Here is a 15,540-nt window from a genome sequence, read left to right on the forward strand (position 1 = left end):
AGGGTGGAGCCCCTCCTCACGCCTCCAACACTAACCCTCATTAGACATGGAGGCTATGAGGAGCCGCAGGTCGGCCGCTCGCTCACACTCAACCTCCACCTGCAACTCCATCATAATCCTCACTCCTCCTCCGTCAAGCTTCAGCTGACTTCCCGTGCAGCTCGGGGGGGTGACTGGAGGGACGTGTGTTTGAAGCCTCCGCCCTGCTGGGTGACGGAGTGGAGGGCCGCCGCTGGAAACACCACCTCGCTGCTGAATGAAGCCTGAAGCTTTAATTACCAGCGGCACACAAAAGGTGGGGGACACTGGCCATAGTCCACCCCCCATAGTAGAGGGGTTAGGGTCACGTTTCACTGCCTGGCCAGAGGGAGAGGCTGGGAAACGTGGGCAGGTGTCCAGACAAAACCTTGGGCTGACGCCCCTCTACCAGGGGAATCCCCCCTCTACCTGGGGAATCCCCCCTCTACCAGGGGAATCCCCCCGGAGCTCCAGACCTGATTAACACCCCTCTACCAGGGGAATCCCCCAGAGCTCCAGACTTGAGTAACAACCCTCTACCAGGGGAATCCCCCCTCTACCTGGGGAATCCCCCCGGAGCTCCAGACCTGAGTAACGCCCCTCTACCAGGGGAATCCCCCCGGAGCTCCAGACCTGAGTAACGCCCCTCTACCAGGAGGATCCCCCCGGAGCTCCAGACCTGAGTAACGCCCCTCTACCAGGGGAATCCCCCCGGAGCTCCAGACCTGAGTAACGCCCCTCTACCAGGGGAATCCCCCCGGAGCTCCAGATTAGCAGCTGGTTGATGTGGCTTCATTCCATCATTCTGTAAGAAGAAAACCTTTATTCTCTCTAAAACCCAACCCAGCTTCAGCAAAAGAAACTAAAATGCAGTAAATTACAAACGTGAGTATTTCAGGACCTTCTCTGAGTCTCTCTCTCTCTCATTTCTTTTACCTCGTGTCTCATGAGAGCAACATAATTGCTGCATGAATCTAGTTCCAAACCTCTATGAGCTGCTCTTGATTGGAGGGCGACCGAGGCTGTCAGTCCTGCTCAGGCAAAAGAAGAGGTGGTGAGGTGAGGGAGACACGGTGAGACTTCATTGACGGGGAACGTGTCCCGTGTCCCCTCACTCGACATTTTCACTACTCGACCATCTGGGTTAGGGTTAGGGTTAGGGTTAGGGTCAGGCTTAAGGTTAGGGTTACTGTCAGGGTTAGGGTTACTGTCAGGGTTAGTGTTAGGGTTAGGGTTAGGGTTAGGGTTAGGGTTACTGTCAGGGTTAGGGTTACTGTCAGGGTTAGTGTTAGGGTTAGGGTTAGGGTTAGGGTCAGGGTTAGGGTTAGGGTCAGGCTTAGGGTTAGGGTTACTGTCAGGGTTAGGGTTACTGTCAGGGTTAGTGTTAGGGTTAGGGGTTAGGGTTACTGTCAGGGTCAGGGTTAGTGTTAGGGTTAGGGTTAGGGTTAGGGTTAGGGTTAGCAGCAGTGAAAGGCTGGAAAAGCCTTGAGCTTGGTCTTTTTCAAGGCCTTGAAGAAACCCTGAGGTTTGATTACAGATTAAATTATGTTTGGCCTCCAAGCTGTTTATGTTATGGCTCTTCTGGAGAGCCCTGCTGGAGAGCCCTGCTGGAGAGCTCTGCTGGAGAGCCCTGCTTGAGAGCTCTGCTGGAGAGCTCTGCTGGAGAGCTCTGCTGGAGAGCCCTGCTGGAGAGCCCTGCTGGAGAGCCCTGCTGGAGAGCTCTGCTGGAGAGTTCTGCTGGAGAGTTCTGCTGGAGAGCTCTGCTGGAGAGTTCTGCTGGAGAGTTCTGCTGGAGAGCCCTGCTGGAGAGTTCTGCTGGAGAGCTCTGCTGGAGAGCCCTGCTGGAGAGCTCTGCTGGAGAGCTCTGCTGGAGAGCCCTGCTGGAGAGCCCTGCTGGAGAGCCCTGCTGGAGAGCTCTGCTGGAGAGTTCTGCTGGAGAGTTCTGCTGGAGAGCTCTGCTGGAGAGTTCTGCTGGAGAGCTCTGCTGGAGAGCCCTGCTGGAGAGTTCTGCTGGAGAGCCCTGCTGGAGAGTTCTGCTGGAGAGCTCTGCTGGAGAGCCCTGCTGGAGAGCTCTGCTGGAGAGCTCTGCTGGAGAGCCCTGCTGGAGAGCCCTGCTGGAGAGCTCTGCTGCCACACATCTCAGGAGGAGAAAAAGTTCAACGTGTGTGTGTTTGCTACTCAGCTTCTTCTGAACACCTCACCTGAACACCTCTTCTGAACACCTCACCTGAACACCTCTCCTGAACACCTCACCTGAACACCTCACCTGAACACCTCACCTGAACACCTCTAATGAACACCTCACTTGAACACCTCTTCTGAACACCTCTCCTGAACACCTCACCAGAACACCTCACCTGAACACCTCTCCTGAACACCTCACCTGAACACCTCACCTGAACACCTCACCTGAACACCTCTAATGAACACCTCACTTGAACACCTCTTCTGAACACCTCTCCTGAACACCTCACCAGAACACCTCACCTGAACACCTCACCTGAACACCTCACCTGAACACCTCACCTGAACACCTCACCTGAACACTGCTGTCTCAGACTTCAATCTGCTCTGAGTTTTTGTTGGCGACAGATTTCACACCTTAACAAGTTTCCCTTTTTGTGTGATCAGGATATGAAATAACTAGATTAATGGTCAGGTGGTACTGAACGTGTCTTTATTTACACTCGTGAGTTACAAACAAATAAAAGTCCATTTAGTACCTGATTGACTTGCAGAACACACACAGAGCTTACTTTCATTTTTTATTCTGATTAAATGGATGAAAAACTTAACAAACTTGTCTGGAACTGAAATCCTCAACTTTCACTGAACACACCTTCTTTTAATCTGAAACTGAACGTGTGCGACCAGACCAGACTGAGTGGAAGGTGTGTCCACTCAGGGGACATCTCCGTGGACATGGGGGACAAGAGCAGGATTTTTAAACACTCGATTTATAGTAAATTCTCATTTGGTTGTTTTCTTCTTGTTGGTGAAGCGAGTGTAACACACACACACACACACACACACACACACACACACACACACACACACACACACACACACACACACACACACACACACACACACACACACACACACACACACAGGAAAAAAAGGAAAAGAATAAAGTGAAAGATGGGCGTGACAGGCCGGCCAAACAAACAAACAAACAGGTGGGGTCCTGGGCCAACCCTGTACCGGGCCGTAGAGCCGGTTCTGACCCCGGGCGGAGGCAAAACCCCAGAAGAGAACCGGATCAACATGAAAGCCAAAACAGGACGGCCGAGACAAGAAACTCCACCCAGCACAGGAAGTCAGAACCAGCCTCGTGGCTCCGCTGGCGGCGGGAGGTGGGGAGACCAGGAGGTGGAGGTGGAGGTGGAGGTGGAGCGACTTCACCCATGAGAGCGAAGCTCCACAGAGCCCAAGCAAATAATTAAGAAAAGACTCCAAAAAACCAAATACACTCACCAAACGAAGCGTCTCAGACGGTTTAATATACAATAAGTACATCAAGGAAATGAACAGGGACGAAATACAGGCAGAGAAAGAAGAGAGGAGAAGTTCTGGAGGCATAACAGAGGGAGGACCAGTACTTTCTGCTCTGCAGGGCCCGGCCCAGTGGGATGCAGGGCCCGGCCCAGTGGGACGGACGCAGGGCCCGGCCCAGTGGGACGCAGGGCCCGGCCCCAGTGGGACGCAGGGCCCGCCCCAGTGGGACGCAGGGCCCGGCCCAGTGGGACGCAGGGCCCGGCCCCAGTGGGACGCAGGGCCCGCCCCAGTGGGACGCAGGGCCCGCCCCAGTGGGACGCAGGGCCCGGCCCAGTGGGACGCAGGGCCCCGGCCCCAGTGGGATGCAGGGCCCGGCCCCAGTGGGACGCAGGGCCCGGCCCAGTGGGATGGATGCAGGGCCCGGCCCCAGCGTCCGTCAGGGACCTGCACAAAGAGCAAAACATCATCAGCATGCATGGGGGGGGGGGGGGGGGGGGGGTGTAGGTGGGGGGAGGGAGGGTGGGGGCTGATGTAAGGGAGGTGAAGGTGTGAAGTGTGTGAAGGTGTGAAGGTGAGATAGTGTGTAGGTGTACAGGTATAAAGGTGAACAGGTATAAAGGTGAGCAGGTATACAAGTATAAAGGTGAGTAGGTATACAAATATAAAGGTGAGCAGGTATACAATTATAAAGGTGAGCAGGTATAAAGGTGTACAGGTATAAAGGTGTGCAGGTATAAAGGTGTACAGGTATAAAGGTGTGCAGGTATAAAGGTGTACAGGTATAAAGGTGTGTATGTATAAAAGTGTGCAGGTGTACAGATGTACAGGTATAAAGGTGTGCAGGTGTACAGGTATAAAGGTGAACAGGTATAAAGGTGTGCAGGAATAAAGGTGTGTAGGAGTACAGGTATAAAGGTGTGCAGGTGTACAGGTATAAAGGTGTGTAGGAGTACAGGTATAAAGGTGTGCAGTTGTGCAGGTGTACAGGTATAAAGGTGTACAGGTACAAAGGTGTGCAGGTATAAAGGTGAGCAGGTATACAAGTATAAAGGTGAGCAGGTATACAACTATAAAGGGGTGCAGGTGTACAGGTATAAAGGTGTGCAGGTATAAAGGTGTACAAGTATAAAGGTGTGCAGGTATAAAGGTGAGCAGGTATACAAGTATAAAGGTGAGCAGGTATACAACTATAAAGGGGTGCAGGTGTACAGGTATAAAGGTGTGCAGGTATAAAGGTGTACAAGTATAAAGGTGTGCAGGTCTAAAGGTGTACTGGTATAAAGGTGTACAGGTATAAAGGTGTGCAGGTATAAAGGTGTACAAGTATAAAGGTGTACAGGTATAAAGGTGTACAAGTATAAAGGTGTGCAGGTATAAAAGTGTGCAGGTGTACAGGTGTGCAGGTATAAAGGTGAACAGGTATAAAGGTGTGCAGGTGTACAGGTACAAAGGTGTACAGGTACAAAGGTGTGCAGGTATAAAGGTGTGCAGGTATAAAGGTGTGCAGGTATCAAGGTGTGCAAGTTTAAAGGTGTGCAGGTATACAGGTGTGCAAGTATAAAGGTGTGTAGGTATAAAGGTGTACAGGTATAAAGGTGTGCAGGTATAAAGGTGTGCAGGTGTACAGGTGTACAGGTGTACAGGTGTGCAGGTGTACAGGTACAAAGTTGTGCAGGTATCAAGGTGTACAGGTATAAAGGTGTGCAGGTATCAAGGTGTGCAGGTGTACAGGTGTACAGGTGTGCAGGTATCAAGGTGTGCAGGTGTACAGGTGTGCAGGTATCAAGGTGTGCAGGTGTACAGGTGTGCAGGTATACAGGTGTACAGGTAGAAAGGTGTACAGGTATAAAGGTGTGCAGGTATCAAGGTGTACAGGTATACAAGTGTACAGGTATAAAGGTGTGCAGGTATACAGGTGTGCAGGTGTGCAGGTGTGCAGGTGTACAGGTGTGCAGGTATAAAGGTGTGTAGGTATAAAGGTGTACAGGTATAAAGGTGTGCAGGTATACAGGTGTACAGGTATACAGGTATACAGGTGTACAGGTATAAAGGTGTGCAGGTATAAAGGTGTGCAGGTATAAAGGTGTACAGGTATAAAGGTATACAGGTATAAAGGTGTACAGGTATAAAGGTGTACAGGTATAAAGGTATACAGGTATAAAGGTGTACAGGTATAAAGGTGTACAGGTGTACAGGTGTACAGGTGTACAGGTGTGCAGGTGTACAGGAATAAAGGTGTACAGGTATACAGGTGTGCAGGTGTACAGGTGTACAGGTGTGCAGGTGTACAGGTATAAAGGTGTACAGGTATACAGGTGTACAGGTGTAAAGGTGTGCAGGTGTACAGGTGTACAGGTGTAAAGGTGTGCAGGTGTACAGGTGTGTAGGTATACAGGAGTGTAGGTATACAGGTGTGTAGGTGTGCAGGTGTACAGGTGTGCAGGTGTACAGGTGTGTAGGTATACAGGTGTGCAGGTGTGCAGGTGTGTAGGTATACAGGTGTGTAGGTGTGTAGGTATACAGGTGTGCAGGTGTGTAGGTATACAGGTGTGTAGGTGTGCAGGTGTGCAGGTGTACAGGTGTGTAGGTATACAGGTGTGTAGGTATACAGGTGTGTAGGTGTGCAGGTGTACAGGTGTGCAGGTGTACAGGTGTGTAGGTATACAGGTGTGCAGGTGTGCAGGTGTGCAGGTATAAAGGTGTACAGGTGTGTAGGTATACAGGTGTGTAGGTGTGCAGGTGTGCAGGTGTGCAGGTGTACAGGTGTGTAGGTATACAGGTGTGTAGGTGTACAGGTGTGTAGGTATACAGGTGTGCAGGTGTGCAGGTGTACAGGTGTGTAGGTATACAGGTGTGTAGGTATACAGGTGTGCAGGTGTGCAGGTGTGCAGGTATAAAGGTGTACAGGTGTAAAGGTGTGCAGGTGTGCAGGTGTACAGGTGTGTAGGTATACAGGTGTGTAGGTGTGCAGGTGTGCAGGTGTGCAGGTGTGTAGGTGTGCAGGTGTGCAGGTGTGTAGGTATACAGGTGTGTAGGTGTGCAGGTGTACAGGTGTGTAGGTATACAGGTGTGTAGGTGTGCAGGTGTGCAGGTGTGTAGGTATACAGGTGTGTAGGTGTGCAGGTGTGCAGGTGTGCAGGTGTACAGGTGTGTAGGTGTGCAGGTGTGCAGGTGTACAGGTGTGCAGGTGTACAGGTGTGTAGGTATACAGGTGTGCAGGTGTGCAGGTGTGCAGGTGTACAGGTGTGTAGGTATACAGGTGTGTAGGTGTGCAGGTGTGCAGGTGTGTAGGTATACAGGTGTGTAGGTGTGCAGGTGTGCAGGTGTGCAGGTGTACAGGTGTGTAGGTGTGCAGGTGTGCAGGTGTACAGGTGTGCAGGTGTACAGGTGTGTAGGTATACAGGTGTGCAGGTGTGCAGGTGTGCCTATGTGGAGTGATGATGGCGGAAGGTACCAGGGTCGATGGTTCCAGGCTGAGACTCCAGGGCGTCTCTGCGTCTGAGCAGAATGCGGAGCAGCTCATGGTCGTGGTTCGTTCTCAACATCACCTGTGTCTTTGTTTGGGGGGGCGGTGCAGAGAACTTCTCCTGGACAGTAGAGCACAACACATCACTACAGTAGAACACAAGACATCACCACAGTAGAACACAACACATCACTACAGTAGAACACAACACATCACCACAGTGGAACACAACACAACACTATAGTAGAACACAACACATCACCACAGTGGAACACAACACATCACCACAGTGGAACACAACACATCACTACAGTAGAACACAACACATCACCACGGTGGAACACAACACATCACTACAGTAGAACACAACACATCACTACAGTAGAACACAACACATCACCACAGTGGAACACAACACATCACTACAGTAGAACACAACACATCACCACAGTGGAACACAACACATCACTACAGTAGAACACAACACATCACCACAGTGGAACACAACACATCACTACAGTAGAACACAACACATCACCACGGTGGAACACAACACATCACTACAGTAGAACACAACACAACACTATAGTGGAACACAACACAACACTACAGTGGAACACAACACAACACTATAGTGGAACACAACACATCACTATAGTAGAACACAACACATCACTACAGTAGAACACAACACATCACTACAGTGGAACCCACCCTAACACTACAGTAGAACACAACACATCACTACAGTGGAACACAACACATCACTACAGTGGAACCCACCCTAACACTACAGTAGAACACAACACATCACCACAGTGGAACACAACACATCACTACAGTGGAACCCACCCTAACACTACAGTAGAACACAACACATCACTATAGTGGAACCCACCCCAACACTACAGTAGAACACAACACATCACTACAGTGGAACCCACCCTAACACTACAGTAGAACACAACACATCACCACAGTAGAACACAACACATCACTACAGTGGAACCCACCCTAACACTACAGTAGAACACAACACATCACCACAGTGGAACCCACCCTAACGCTACAGTAGAACACAACACATCACCACAGTGGAACCCACCCTAACACTACAGTAGAACACAACACATCACCACAGTGGAACCCACCCTAACACTACAGTAGAACACAACACATCACCACAGTGGAACCCACCCTAACACTACAGTAGAACACAGCACATCACCACAGTGGAACCCACCCTAACACTACAGTAGAACACAACACATCACCACAGTGGAACCCACCCTAACACTACAGTAGAACACAACACATCACCACAGTGGAACCCACCCTAACACTACAGTAGAACACAACACATCACCACAGTGGAACCCACCCTAACACTATAGTAGAACACAACACATCACCACAGTAGAACACAACACATCACTACAGTGGAACCCACCCTAACACTACAGTAGAACACAACACATCACCACAGTGGAACCCACCCTAACACTACAGTAGAACACAACACATCACTACAGTGGAACACAACACATCACTATAGTAGAACACAACACATCACTACAGTGGAACCCACCCTAACACTACAGTAGAACACAACACATCACCACAGTGGAACCCACCCTAACACTACAGTAGAACACAACACATCACCACAGTAGAACACAACACATCAAGACAGTGGAACCCACCCTAACACTACAGTAGAACAGAACACATCACCACAGTGGAACACAACACATCACTACAGTGGAACCCACCCTAACACTACAGTAGAACACAACACATCACTATAGTGGAACCCACCCCAACACTACAGTAGAACACAACACATCACTACAGTGGAACCCACCCTAACACTACAGTAGAACACAACACATCACTACAGTGGAACCCACCCTAACACTACAGTAGAACACAACACATCACTACAGTGGAACCCACCCTAACACTACAGTAGAACACAACACATCACTACAGTGGAACCCACCCCAACACTACAGTAGAACACAACACATCACTACAGTGGAAACCACCCTAACACTATAGTAGAACACAACACATCACCACAGTAGAACACAACACATCACCACAGTGGAACCCACCCTAACACTATAGTAGAACACAACACATCACCACAGTAGAACACAACACATCACTACAGTGGAACCCACCCTAACACTACAGTAGAACACAACACATCACCATAGTGGAACCCACCCTAACACTACAGTAGAACACAACACATCACTACAGTGGAACACAACACATCACCACAGTGGAACCCACCCTAACACTACAGTAGAACAGAACACATCACCACAGTGGAACCCACCCTAACACTACAGTAGAACACAACACATCAAGACAGTGGAACCCACCCTATAACTACAGTAGAACACAACACATCACCACAGTGGAACCCACCCTAACACTACAGTAGAACACAACACATCACCACAGTGGAACCCACCCTAACACTACAGTAGAACACAACACATCACCACAGTGGAACCCACCCTAACACTACAGTAGAACACAACACATCACCACAGTAGAACACAACACATCACCACAGTGGAACCCACCCTAACACTACAGTAGAACACAACACATCACCACAGTGGAACCCACCCCAACACTACAGTAGAACACAACACATCACCACAGTGGAACCCACCCTAACACTACAGTAGAACACAACACATCACCACAGTGGAACCCACCCTAACACTACAGTAGAACACAACACATCACCACAGTAGAACACAACACATCACCACAGTGGAACCCACCCTAACACTATAGTAGAACACAACACATCACCACAGTGGAACCCACCCTAACACTATAGTAGAACACAACACATCACCACAGTGGAACCCACCCTAACACTACAGTAGAACACAACACATCACCACAGTGGAACCCACCCTAACACTACAGTAGAACACAACACATCACCACAGTGGAACCCACCCTAACACTACAGTAGAACACAACACATCACCACAGTGGAACCCACCCTAACACTACAGTAGAACACAACACATCACCACAGTAGAACACAACACATCACCACAGTGGAACCCACCCTAACACTACAGTAGAACACAACACATCACCACAGTGGAACCCACCCTAACACTACAGTAGAACACAACACATCACCACAGTGGAACCCACCCTAACACTACAGTAGAACACAGCACATCACCACAGTGGAACCCACCCTAACACTACAGTAGAACACAGCACATCACCACAGTGGAACCCACCCTAACACTACAGTAGAACACAACACATCACCACAGTGGAACCCACCCTAACACTACAGTAGAACACAACACATCACCACAGTGGAACCCACCCTAACACTACAGTAGAACACAGCACATCACCACAGTGGAACCCACCCTAACACTACAGTAGAACACAGCACATCACCACAGTGGAACCCACCCTAACACTACAGTAGAACACAGCACATCACCACAGTAGAACCCACCCTAACACTACAGACAGCTGTGTTCTCCAGGTGAAGACTGTTTCACGTTGCTTCACCACGTCAGTCCTGATCAGTGTAGACTGACTGCATTAGAGTAGACCGACGGGTGGAGGAACATCTGATCCTCATCTCATATGTAGTAGTATATATAGTAATGTAGTACATGTCCTGGTTCCAGCCTTGAGAAGATTTATTTGATCATAGTTACTAGTTTATACTACTGGGAATAAAAGGTAATTCAGTGATAGGTCAATGTAACCCCACTACTCTTACAGCAACATGATGGTAAATTATTACTTTCATTAATACTTCTACTACTATGTCATCCTCCAAATGTAATTGCTGGCTTTAGCATCAGCATTAGCATTCATTACAACTACTGTTAACTCGTACTTATGGTCGGAATTGTTTCAGTTTTTTTATATTTACATATATATGTATATATTTATTATTATTATTATTATTATTATTATTATTATTATTATTATTATTATTATTATTATTTTTATTATTATTATTATTATTATTATTATTATTATTATTATTATTTTTATTTTTATTATTTTTATTATTTTTATTATTATTATTATTTTTTTTTCATTATTATTATTATTATTTCAAAATGATAAAAAGTTTATTCTCAAAATGCAATATTTCATTTTAAATATTCATACTCAAAACGAATTAGTTTACGCTGCCATTGGAAATGTATTTTATAAATATCTGTATTAAACCGATCTGGCATTATATCTTAGTAATAAAGAGTATTAAATACATGTAAATGATTTAGTAGGAGACTGGTTGAACGTCTTTCATTTGCCTCTAGCCGGCCTCCTGTACTGGTGTCGGCTGAACTGCTTGACCACGTTCCCTCTTTTCTTTTATTTTGTAGGATCTAAACTCCCTATCTTCTCCAGATGTCAGAAAAAGAACCCAGAAAACAAAGGCTGCAGAACCACAGTGGAAGTTCCAGGGGTAAGAGACGTCTTGTGAGGACATGTGATTGTTTTAAGTCCCATTACCACGATTCCTTTAAGTTCCTGAATGGCGGGATTGGAGGGCAGGCGCTCCGTCTAAGAGCAGAGGGGAGGAGAGCGGCTCTGGTAAATAAACAGCAGGCTGACACACATTATACTTCGTTTTCCTCATTCAGCACTTAGAGGCTAAACTGCACCTCTTAGCACAGAGAGAGAGCGAGAGAGAGCACGCTGGAGGACGGATGCTTCCTACAAGAAGCAAATGTGTCAACACACAATCATTTTGAGTCACATCAATTTTCCCATCCTCATTATTTCTAATTACCTTGTAGAGCAGGTCCTAATGCTATCTCATTTGGCGGAGTTGTTGAGGTGGAGGAACGAGCAGACTAAAAGATGTCTTGGCCATATGTCATGTTTTATCAAAACAAGAAGCTCTTAGATAATCCCACACACTGATGGCTTCAACAGTCTCAAACAGTATACGCTCAACAATACACAACAAAACTCTCATGTGCTCAGCCTCATTCTCATGTCTCCAGTCTCCTTCTCATGTCTCCAGTCTCCTTCTCATGCCTCCAGTCTCCTTCTCATGTCTCCAGTCTCCTTCTCATGTCTCCAGTCTCCTTCTCATGTCTCCAGTCTCAACCAGTATACGCTCAACAATACACAACAAAACTCTCATGTGCTCAGCCTCATTCTCATGTCTCCAGTCTCCTTCTCATGTCTCCAGTCTCCTTCTCATGTCTCCAGTCTCATACAGTATACGCTCAACAATACACAACAAAACTCTCATGTGCTCAGCCTCATTCTCATGTCTCCAGTCTCATTCTCATGTCTCCAGTCTCCTTCTCATGTCTCCAGTCTCCTTCTCATGTCTCCAGTCTCAACCAGTATACGCTCAACAATACACAACAAAACTCTCATGTGCTCAGCCTCATTCTCATGTCTCCAGTCTCATTCTCATGTCTCCAGTCTCCTTCTCATGTCTCCAGTCTCCTTCTCATGTCTCCAGTCTCAAACAGTATACGCTCAACAATACACAACAAAACTCTCATGTGCTCAGCCTCATTCTCATGTCTCCAGTCTCCTTCTCATGTCTCCAGTCTCCTTCTCATGTCTCCAGTCTCATACAGTATACGCTCAACAATACACAACAAAACTCTCATGTGCTCAGCCTCATTCTCATGTCTCCAGTCTCATTCTCATGTCTCCAGTCTCCGTCTCATGTCTCCAGTCTCAAACAGTATACGCTCAACAATACACAACAAAACTCTCATGTGCTCAGCCTCATTCTCATGTCTCCAGTCTCATTCTCATGTCTCCAGTCTCCTTCTCATGTCTCCAGTCTCATTCTCATGTCTCCAGTCTCCTTCTCATGTCTCCAGTCTCCTCCTCATGTCTCCAGTCTCAACCAGTATACGCTCAACAATACACAACAAAACTCTCATGTCTCCAGCCTCCTTCTCATGTCTCCAGTCTCATTCTCATGTCTCCAGTCTCAACCAGTATACGCTCAACAATACACAACAAAACTCTCATGTGCTCAGCCTCATTCTCATGTCTCCAGTCTCCTTCTCATGTCTCCAGTCTCCTTCTCATGTCTCCAGTCTCCTTCTCATGTCTCCAGTCTCCGTCTCATGTCTCCAGTCTCAACCAGTATACGCTCAACAATACACAACAAAACTCTCATGTGCTCAGCCTCATTCTCATGTCTCCAGTCTCCTTCTCATGTCTCCAGTCTCCTTCTCATGTCTCCAGCCTCATACAGTATACGCTCAACAATACACAACAAAACTCTCATGTGCTCAGCCTCATTCTCATGTCTCCAGTCTCCTTCTCATGTCTCCAGTCTCAAACAGTACACGCTCAACAATACACAACAAAACTCTCATGTCTCCAGTCTCCTTCTCATGTCTCCAGTCTCCTTCTCATGTCTCCAGTCTCCTTCTCATGTCTCCAGTCTCCGTCTCATGTCTCCAGTCTCCTTCTCATGTCTCCAGTCTCAACCAGTATACGCTCAACAATACACAACAAAACTCTCATGTGCTCAGCCTCATTCTCATGTCTCCAGTCTCCTTCTCATGTCTCCAGTCTCCTTCTCATGTCTCCAGTCTCAACCAGTATACGCTCAACAATACACAACAAAACTCTCATGTCTCCAGCCTCCTTCTCATGTCTCCAGTCTCCTTCTCATGTCTCCAGTCTCAACCAGTATACGCTCAACAATACACAACAAAACTCTCATGTCTCCAGCCTCCTTCTCATGTCTCCAGTCTCATTCTCATGTCTCCAGTCTCAACCAGTATACGCTCAACAATACACAACAAAACTCTCATGTGCTCAGCCTCATTCTCATGTCTCCAGTCTCCTTCTCATGTCTCCAGTCTCCTTCTCATGTCTCCAGTCTCCTTCTCATGTCTCCAGTCTCCGTCTCATGTCTCCAGTCTCAAACAGTATACGCTCAACAATACACAACAAAACTCTCATGTCTCCAGTCTCAAACAGTATACGCTCAACAATACACAACAAAACTCTCATGTCTCCAGCCTCATTCTCATGTCTCCAGTCTCCTTCTCATGTCTCCAGTCTCAACCAGTATACGCTCAACAATACACAACAAAACTCTCATGTCTCCAGCCTCCTTCTCATGTCTCCAGTCTCATTCTCATGTCTCCAGTCTCAACCAGTATACGCTCAACAATACACAACAAAACTCTCATGTGCTCAGCCTCATTCTCATGTCTCCAGTCTCCTTCTCATGTCTCCAGTCTCCTTCTCATGTCTCCAGCCTCATACAGTATACGCTCAACAATACACAACAAAACTCTCATGTCTCCAGCCTAATTCTCATGTCTCCAGTCTCATTCTCATGTCACCAGTCTCAACCAGTATACGCTCAACAATACACAACAAAACTCTCATGTGCTCAGCCTCATTCTCATGTCTCCAGTCTCCTTCTCATGTCTCCAGTCTCAAACAGTACACGCTCAACAATACACAACAAAACTCTCATGTCTCCAGTCTCCTTCTCATGTCTCCAGTCTCATTCTCATGTCTCCAGTCTCCTTCTCATGTCTCCAGTCTCCTTCTCATGTCTCCAGTCTCCTTCTCATGTCTCCAGTCTCAACCAGTATACGCTCAACAATACACAACAAAACTCTCATGTGCTCAGCCTCATTCTCATGTCTCCAGTCTCCTTCTCATGTCTCCAGTCTCCTTCTCATGTCTCCAGTCTCAACCAGTATACGCTCAACAATACACAACAAAACTCTCATGTCTCCAGCCTCCTTCTCATGTCTCCAGTCTCATTCTCATGTCTCCAGTCTCAACCAGTATACGCTCAACAATACACAACAAAACTCTCATGTGCTCAGCCTCATTCTCATGTCTCCAGTCTCCTTCTCATGTCTCCAGTCTCCTTCTCATGTCTCCAGTCTCCTTCTCATGTCTCCAGTCTCATACAGTATACACTCAACAATACACAACAAAACTCTCATGTGCTCAGCCTCATTCTCATGTCTCCAGTCTCCTTCTCATGTCTCCAGTCTCCTTCTCATGTCTCCAGTCTCCGTCTCATGTCTCCAGTCTCAACCAGTATACGCTCAACAATACACAACAAAACTCTCATGTCTCCAATCTCCGTCTCATGTCTCCAGTCTCAAACAGTATACGCTCAACAATACACAACAAAACTCTCATGTCTCCAGTCTCAAACAGTATACGCTCAACAATACACAACAAAACTCTCATGTCTCCAGCCTCATTCTCATGTCTCCAGTCTCCTTCTCATGTCTCCAGTCTCAAACAGTATACGCTCAACAATACACAACAAAACTCTCATGTCTCCAGTCTCCGTCTCATGTCTTCAGTCTCCTTCTCATGTCTCCAGTCTCCTTCTCATGTCTCCAGTCTCCTTCTCATGTCTTCAGTCTCATACAGTATACGCTCAACAATACACAACAAAACTCTCATGTCCTCAGCCTCCTTCTCATGTCTCCAGTCTCAAACAGTATACGCTCAACAATACACAACAAAACTCTCATGTGCTCAGCCTCATT

General features: G+C 47.5%; 1 protein-coding gene across 1 annotated transcript in view; it reads right to left on the reverse strand.

The window, feature by feature from the left end:
- Positions 1-3,501: 3,501 nt before the first annotated feature.
- shtn1 (shootin 1) overlaps positions 3,502-15,540 on the reverse strand; it is a 65,062-nt gene continuing 53,023 nt past the window's right edge. Inside the window, exons 15-17 of the mRNA XM_080493907.1 lie at positions 11,525-11,575; positions 6,971-7,103; positions 3,502-3,960 (exon numbers count right to left, since the gene is read on the reverse strand). Coding sequence (XP_080350033.1) covers positions 3,953-3,960; positions 6,971-7,103; positions 11,525-11,575 — 192 coding nt within the window. The 3' untranslated portion in view covers positions 3,502-3,952. The remainder of the gene's footprint in view (positions 3,961-6,970; positions 7,104-11,524; positions 11,576-15,540) is intronic.

This window comes from Lipophrys pholis (genome assembly GCF_963383615.2).
Source record: "Lipophrys pholis genome assembly, contig: SCAFFOLD_28, whole genome shotgun sequence".
Taxonomy (NCBI): Eukaryota; Metazoa; Chordata; class Actinopteri; order Blenniiformes; family Blenniidae; genus Lipophrys; species Lipophrys pholis.